Source organism: Hevea brasiliensis, chromosome 12, assembly GCF_030052815.1.
Source record: "Hevea brasiliensis isolate MT/VB/25A 57/8 chromosome 12, ASM3005281v1, whole genome shotgun sequence".
NCBI classification, from domain to species: domain Eukaryota; kingdom Viridiplantae; phylum Streptophyta; class Magnoliopsida; order Malpighiales; family Euphorbiaceae; genus Hevea; species Hevea brasiliensis.
In genome coordinates this window covers 20,486,796-20,495,440 of record NC_079504.1, presented here as the reverse complement: position 1 = coordinate 20,495,440, position 8,645 = coordinate 20,486,796, and the positions used below count along the sequence as shown (strand labels likewise).

General features: G+C 29.1%; 1 protein-coding gene across 1 annotated transcript; it reads left to right on the top strand.

The window, feature by feature from the left end:
- The first annotated feature begins 5,776 nt into the window (after positions 1-5,776).
- Positions 5,777-8,277, top strand: LOC131171352 (endoglucanase 9-like). Its single transcript, XM_058131252.1, has 6 exons — positions 5,777-6,077; positions 6,213-6,716; positions 6,875-7,024; positions 7,107-7,218; positions 7,386-7,549; positions 7,650-8,277. Exons 1-6 carry the CDS (start codon positions 5,880-5,882, stop codon positions 7,980-7,982), a joined length of 1,461 nt encoding a protein of 486 aa, XP_057987235.1. The 5' UTR covers positions 5,777-5,879; the 3' UTR covers positions 7,983-8,277.
- Positions 8,278-8,645: the final 368 nt, after the last annotated feature.

Here is an 8,645-nt window from a genome sequence, read left to right as displayed (position 1 = left end):
TGAGCTAATAAGTCCTATCTAAGTCCCATCTTTTGTTTTTAAGCGTGTTATGTTAGTTATGGAGCTGCAAAATGAAAGAGAGGAGTTTTTATTCTCATATTGCTTGCCCAACCCACATCGATTTCCTTCCTTTTTCTTTATCGATTGCTTAGTTGATCATCTCCACTAGACCAAGTTTTCTTCTAAAAGGATTTAGAAGTCTATTGGTCTTTTATGGAGCCTTCGGTACTACTGTCCGACAACTTAGTTCTCTCATATGACTAATCAAGTTGAAGGAACTTTGTTTCAGTTGATTATTGATTTTAAAATGGTCTAAAATTGGTCAATCTTTAAGATACTTGTGCATGTCATTAGTCTTTAAGATTTATTGTTTCCTCCATTGTAAGGGTATAATTTTTTTTCCTTTTTATCATTGGAGTTTTTAGTTGTTTTGTTTTGTTTTGTTTTTTTGGCAGGAGTGATCAAAGTTTGATGATTTTTAGATCAGACTTTTAGAAAAGGCCATAAAATTGAACTGTGATGAATTATTACCGAGTAGAGTATCCTTCTCACTTAACAGTGAACTCAAATGCTCTATCAATATGATTAGATTCTTCATCAAAGTAATTGCTAATTTATGTTAATTTTTTTTTTATGTAAAATTGTAATTTTGCATTTCAAATTTATATTATGTTAGCTTTTACTTTTCTAATTATGTGATTATCTTCTTATTTTATTCTCTAAAAGCAAACAAAGTATTAAGAGTAATAATAAAGTGATTCAATTATTGGAGGCCGAGATTAGAACACTAAGCACAATGCAATGCATTAAAAGGTGTTAAGCAATTCTTCAAGTCCAAGACTTCAAATTGCAACAAAGTGCTATATACCCCATGGATATTCAATGATCACCAAAATTCTAATAAGTAACTTTTCCTAGAATTAAGCTTATCCCATAAAATTTTGCCGTTCAACAGGTAAATGATTATGTTGGCATATGTTTTGGGGCATTATATAATATATTTCTTTATTCTATATTGTCTTGTAAAACATTAAAGAAAAGTGAAGTTATTTTTCATTATATGTTGTTCAACTATAAAATAAAATTAAAATCAATTACTATTTATCTAAATAAGATTTCTAAATTAATTATTTTTATTGGCTTAAAGTTCAATTAAATCTTTGTATTTATTAAAGAAGTTTAATTTAATCTATTTTTATTTTTTATTTTTATCTAAATTAGCCTAGAAATTTCAATTTAAGATTAATGTAACCTAAAAATAAGTCTAAACCAAGAAATTTAACTTAAAAATTTGAATTTTTTTTATTTATATCAAGAAATTTAGATTATAATTTTGATATCAAGATATATGGCCATTTACTATTATACTAAGACGTCAATTGTAGTAGAAGACATAATATTCAGTTATTATTTAATTAATTAACGTTTTTATTAATTTGATTTTATGTGGGTTTTTTGTTCAATTAACTTTACAGATTCCCAAGTGACTTTGATATCATTTAATTAAATTTAATTAATATTAATGACATAGCCCGTCCAAAACTGAATTAAAGGCTCAACACCCGGTTAAATAGTCAGCACAGTGATCAAAAAGTCAACAATCAAGAGGTTAAGAAAGTCTAGAAATGACTAACATGAGCATCGTATGGCTCGAACTGATCCGAACCGAAAATATCCTTAAATGAAACCATCCAAATGATAGTTAAATCGGATGCTTGCCTAACAAGCCATAAGGAACAACTAACAAAGCGTTAGCAAAATGAGTCAACATAAGAGGCAAAATTATAGATGAGGATCTCGAGATAGCAACTGAGCATACTAAAATTTTTGAAATTAAGCAATTCTTCAATAACTAACATATAAATATCAGAATAGCGTATAAATCAGATATATTTATTTTGTCAAAATTGCTATTAAACTCTTACCTTTATTAATTTTTTTCTGAATTAAACACTAATTTAAGTATCGGAGTTGTTAGCCAATAGGCCATTGATCTCATCTATTTTTACTGTGTTACAAACTCACAAAGTAACCAAATTGATAAAAAAAGAAAAGACTTACGGCAGTATAAGTAAATAATTAACTTTGATTATATGAAAATGGACTTCAACATGTCTCACATGTTTATTTTTTTCAATTTATTTTTTAATTTGTTACCTATAAATAACAAATAGGTTTTCTTTTTTACAATAATTTGTTGCACTGACACACAAAAGTAAAGTTCACATTTTACAAGAAAGTAATGTTGAACATTGATTTGTAGTTTTATCTTCTTTATTTTCATCTGCAATGCAAAGTGAATAATTTTCCTTTTTCACATTTTTCCTATTTGAAGTATGAATATGTATACTTTCCTGTTGACAAAGCTTATGAATATGTATACTTTCCTGTTGTTGACAAAGCTTTTTCAAATTGGAACACAAACTTATCCAATTCACATTGACTTCAAGCTTAAAGGCTGCAAATTTCATCTCAAATTGAACAATATTAATAAATAGAGCTTTATTTTCTTCTCTCAATCAAAACACATATATTTTGAACTTCAATTTTAGAGGATCCTTATGTTTTATATTACATTTGAGTTCGATTTAATTTTAAAATTCAACCAAATTTGACTAAGTTTGACATTTTTAGAGCTCAAATTCAATTCAATAAAATACTTTAAATACTCCAAGTCAATTCATTAATTATAGTTTAAGTATCAAATATGAATTCAAATAAGCTTGATTGCATAAGTCTTATATATAGTATAATCACTTTATTTTAAATCAATGTAAGACAACACACCTCTCTTATGTCCAAGCATGAAAAAAGCATATATTGAAGTGAGGTAGACTCTGATACCATACAGAAAAAATAAATCAAACTTAGAGCTAGCTTAAGGAGATGAGAAAATGTATGCCCTAGTCTCATATATTACAGACACATTATCTCAAACCAATGTGAGATAACTAGTAAAGCTACCCAAATCAATTCTCATGATATTTGAATTCAAAATGTTGAGCTACTTAGAGTTCTTATTTAAAAATAAAGTCAAATAATTAAACAAACTGTAATAATAAGATTTAAAGGCAATTTATAATTTTCATTCAATAATATTAGAGTATGCTTAAATTTTAATTAAAATTAATTATAAAAAAAGTCAATTTATAGTTTTAGTATACCAAGTTAAAATATTACTTGAAAACAACTAACCTGGTCCCTACAATTTATTAAATTTTATTAAATTGAAATTGAATTCAAATCATATAGAATTAAATCAAATTATATAATAATAAAACACAAATATTATCTCAAAATTACAGAGAAAAACTCAAAACAAAGTGGGTAAAAGTACAAGCTTGGTCTTAAAGTACAAGGTGAAAGCATGGCAGTAAGGGAATCCCAAGAAGACAAAAGAAAAAACAATAATCAATGCATTCAAAAAAGCATCAATGTTTATATAAATTTTTAAACATTTGGCGCCGATTTCTTAGCGCGATCCAAGGGCCTATCAAAGCGCGCCATTCACGCCAAGTCTTTCTTTTTCCTTTCACCAATAATAACCTAACATAAAGAAGCCAAACAAAGAAAGAAATTGGCCTAAAATTTTCCACTAATTGGCCGTTATTTTTTGCAGTTTTTTCGGTAATAGTGCGTTAATTTTCTCCCACTAAACAAAACCCAGATGCCCAATTTTTGGTAGAAGATGCTAATTTTGGTCGGGAATTGGCCAAACAGTATGAAGAGACATTGTGCATGAGTGACTTGAGTGTGTATGTGGGTTAGTCGGGAAATACAGAGTTGCCCTTTTTGGGTCCTATTTTTCTGATTTATGGTGTGTTTGGATGAAGTGGAAAATTTTTTTATTTTTTAAATAAAAAAGGTAAAATAATAAAAGATAAATTAATAATATTTTGGTAATTAATTTGGTGGGTTTAAAAAGTAATGTTTTTAAAGGTTATGAAATATTTAAAAATCTTACATCCCTTAAAATTATATCTCCCAAATAAATTTATTTTTTAAATTTAAAAATTTTCTTCCAAACATGGTGTTAGCTATGTAGCATTTTTTTTTTCTCTAATTGGGAATCAAATTGTGGTCAATAGCAATAATTTTTTTAAGGGGAAAAGGGTAAGCAATTTATGGGCTCTATGGAAGAAAAAGTTATACATGATTCTACAGTGGAAACATGGAGGATAGGTAGAAGCCATGTTTTCTTCCTCAAAAACTTCCATTATGGTTTCAAATTCTAATTTAACTAATAACTTTTCTGTTACCTATGAACTCAATTTTATATATATATATATATATAACAGCTTTACAGTTTAGGTTTTATTATAAACCATTAAATCCTTTTCATTATAGTTTAGTTTTACATATTTAAAATTATATACACACTTTTATTTTTTAGAAAAAAAAATTATAATTTAGGCTAGTATATTTTGTGAAAAATATTTTTTACATTTTTCTAAAGTTTGGAGTATCTAGAAAAATGATACTCTAGAAAAATAGATCAACATAAAATATTTTTTTTGATTGAAAGAAAAATTAAATTATTTTTTTAAAAAATAATTTTTTCTTTTTAAAAGAGCAAGCCATTTTTTAAATTTTGACAATCGTATTAAAATATAACATTTATATATTTATGATATAAATACATATTAGTTTAATATAGTATTAATTTAATATTACAATCAAATAATATTTTCTTAAAAAATATTTTTCATTAAAAATATTTTTTATATATAAGTTGTTTTTTGCAAAACAAACAAAGCCTTAGTTAAACATTTTAACCTCTAAATTATTAAATAAAACGTTTAGATTTTAAAAATCTTGAAATTTCTCCTTTAATAATATACCATATAATTAATATGGAAAAGATTTTCAATAGTTTATCAAATAAAATTTAATTTCATTAGTTAATTTATACAAGGCATACTAACTATCAAATCTTAATTCAATGAGATTTGAAAATTGAAATCTTTCCACTATTGAAAACCAAATTACCATAAAGTTAATAAGTTAGGAAAATCCATGATACCCATGAATTGAGTAAGCACATAAAATGGCAAAATTACATATTTTGACTACTTAAAAAGACATTTTTTCTATGTGCTAAACAATCAACAAATTTGATGAGATGTTAGAAAATTTTCCTTACCATCTTTTCAAACATAATTTATAATTAACTTTTTTATATAATTAATTTTAATTGAAATTCAAATTTAAAATCTCACAGCATTTGAGACCATTCTAATTAATATAATTAAACTAAAGCTTATTGATTACAATTAAATGTTATTATAAGTTATTTTTTGACACTTTTTTTTTATATATTTGCAAAATTTTTTTGATAAACATTGGTTTTCCCTTAGAATCTTGAACATTTTCTTGCTTGCTTTAATTTTGGGCAAGAATAAGACTTTAAAACAAAATTTTGCTTCTTTATGCTTTAAACTATGCAATTACAAAGGAAATGACCCACCAATATTTAGTCAACTAAGTTGGCATAATTAAGACCATAAGCACTTCCATATATGGCCATAATTACTATATACATTGCATGGTCACTTTTTCATCATTCTAACCCCTAAATTACTTAGACAAGATGTTTCAACATGATAATAATAATAATAACATGCATATAGCAAAAAAATAAAATAAAACCAAAAAGATAATTTAAAATTTATTACTCAACAACAATAAAGAAATCAATTTTTGAATGGAAAAGCCTTGATTGGCGCTTTGGTGATAAAGCCTAATAACACTCTACTATATAAACACTTGTCATTGTTGAATTAAAGTCATAGGCGAAGCAAAGCAAAACAAAAGCATTGTTGTTTGGTGCTAAGAGCAAGGGTACTCATTAGACAAAGGTACCCCAGAGAAAAACAACAATGAGAGGAGTTTCTTTCTGCCTTGTGTTCTCCTTGTGTTTCTTGCTCTTGGGTTTTGTCCAAGCCAGTCCTAACTACAAGGATGCCTTGGCAAAATCCATTTTGTTCTTTCAAGGTCAGAAGTCTGGGAGGCTCCCTGCTTCCCAAGAAATCACTTGGAGGTCCATTTCTGGCCTCGCTGATGGCTTACTTGCCCATGTATGTCCCCATTTTCATCATTTTTTCAACTATTCAATTATCCAATTTTCTTATTAAGCTTCCATCATGTTGAATCATTTGCCTTTCTTGGAATTAATGGTTTTTGGGTTTTAAATTACTTTTCATTTGCAACAGGTGGATTTAACTGGAGGCTATTATGATGCCGGAGACAATGTGAAATTTAACTTCCCAATGGCCTTCACTACTACAATGCTTTCATGGGGTACCCTTGAATATGGCAGAAGAATGGGCCCTGAACTCCAAAATGCAAGGGCTGCAATCCGTTGGGCTACAGATTATCTTCTGAAATGCGCCACAGCCACCCCTGGAAAACTCTATGTTGGTGTAGGTGATCCTAATGTTGATCATAAATGCTGGGAGAGGCCTGAGGACATGGACACTGTCCGTACAGTGTACGCGGTGTCTCCAAGCAACCCTGGCTCTGATGTTGCAGGTGAAACTGCTGCTGCTCTAGCTGCTGCTTCCATGGTTTTTCGGAGAGCTGATCCAGCATACTCCAGGTTGCTATTGAGCACTGCTAAGAAGGTTATGCAATTTGCATTGCAATATCAGGGTGCTTATAGTGATTCACTTGGATCAGCTGTTTGCCCTTTTTATTGCTCATATTCTGGCTATAAGGTAAGATATGCTAATAGTTTAGTAGTTGAAAACAGACCAGTTTTACAAAATTGTAATACACAAATTAGGCAATTAAATGAACATCATTATGTTATATTATTTACCAAAAATGCTCCCTAACCCTTGATTCGTTTCTGTTATTCCATGGATATTTGTAGGATGAGCTGCTATGGGGAGCGGCATGGCTGTTCAGGGCAACAAATCAAATGTACTACTACAATCTGTTGAAATCCTTGGGAGCTGATGACCAACCAGACCTTTTCAGCTGGGACAATAAGTATGCTGGCGCTCATGTGCTCTTGTCAAGGGTAATTCACAAGCACATAGAATTAAATCTATAAGTACAAAACTATATATCTTCCATTAAAATATATTTTTTTTCCTCTGCAGAGGGCTCTGCTCAACAATGACAAGAATTTTGAGCAGTACAAAGAAGAAGCTGAAAATTTCATATGCAAGATCTTACCCAACTCTCCCTCTAGTTCTACACAATACACACAAGGTAATAAAAATAATTTGACTAATTAATTTCATGAACAGAAGGGGGTGGACCAACTAGGCATAGCCTAATTTAATAATAATTTTTGCCCAAAATATATAAATAAAAATTTAATAATTTGTTAATAATATATAGAAGATCCATAACATAATAATTGAATTGAAATGCAGGGGGACTCATGTACAAGCTACCTGAAAGTAACCTTCAATATGTAACATCCATAACATTTTTGCTCACGACATATGCCAAGTACATGAGAGCAACAAAGCACACCTTCAACTGTGGCAATCTCTTTGTCACCCCTAATTCCATCTTATATGTAGCAAAAAGACAGGCAAGTCACTAATTACTCTTTTAATTACTTCTAAATTGTTCTATTATTCTATATTTTTTAAATATTGATTTAATTAATTTTTTTATTGTTTATTTTATAGGTAGACTACATCCTTGGGGTGAACCCAATAAAAATGTCATATATGGTAGGATTTGGGCCATATTATCCAAAGAGAATTCACCACAGGGGATCTTCATTGCCATCTCTAGCAAGACACCCACAAGCTATAGGTTGTGATGGAGGTTTCCAGCCCTTCTACTATTCAGCAAACCCTAACCCTAACATCTTAATCGGAGCCATCGTCGGCGGCCCGAACCAGAATGATGGGTACTCAGATGATCGATCTGACTATAGTCACTCAGAGCCTGCAACATATATCAATGCTGCTATAGTTGGTCCTTTGGCATTTTTTGCTGGGAGCTATAGCAACTAATGGAAATCCCTTGCTAGATAGTTAATGTTGTAAATATTTCCCAATGCTTAGCCCCCAAATGGGGTCTTTGCCATTGCCACCCAAAACTAGGGTGAAGTAAGTCTACTTTGTTTTGATTATTATTTCAAAATCTGCAGTGTCTGTAGGAATTTAGGATAACAGCTTAGCCTAAGCTGCTTAGGCATCCTAAATTCAATTTCTGCTAGAGCACATGTTCGGAGTCTCGTGACGATTAGGTAATGGGAGAGTCTCTCATTGTGTAATCTAAATTTTCATATGCCTCCTGAAAATCCAAGTGAGGACTTTCTAATTTATATATATATATATATATATATATATATATATATATATATATATATATATATATTCTGTGATGTGATTTTGGATAAAATTAATCTTGTCGTTTTTGTAATTTTTTTTATATTTTAGATAAATTATATATGTTCTCAGTTCACTTACAGAAAAATAGATTTTGTGCTCCTAAATTTGAGGAAAATTTACTTTTTTATGAGTGAGTGATACACTATTTTTTTAGTATACAGAATATATTAATAATTTATCAATTTGCAAAGGTAGCAAGAACACAATTTTAGATAAAATTTATTTATATAATTAATTAATTTATTAAATTAATAATTTAAAAGTATTTTTATTAAAATATAA

What these genes read in the sequence shown, in the direction of transcription:
- LOC131171352 (XM_058131252.1), top strand. Translation starts at nt 5,880, where the DNA reads ATGAGAGGAGTTTCTTTCTGCCTTGTGTTCTCCTTGTGTTTCTTGCTC. An exon ending in CTGATGGCTTACTTGCCCAT is followed by an intron (nt 6,078 to 6,212) that starts GTATGTCCCCAT and finishes CATTTGCAACAG; the next exon opens with GTGGATTTAACTGGAGGCTA. An exon ending in TATATGTAGCAAAAAGACAG is followed by an intron (nt 7,550 to 7,649) that starts GCAAGTCACTAA and finishes TTTATTTTATAG; the next exon opens with GTAGACTACATCCTTGGGGT.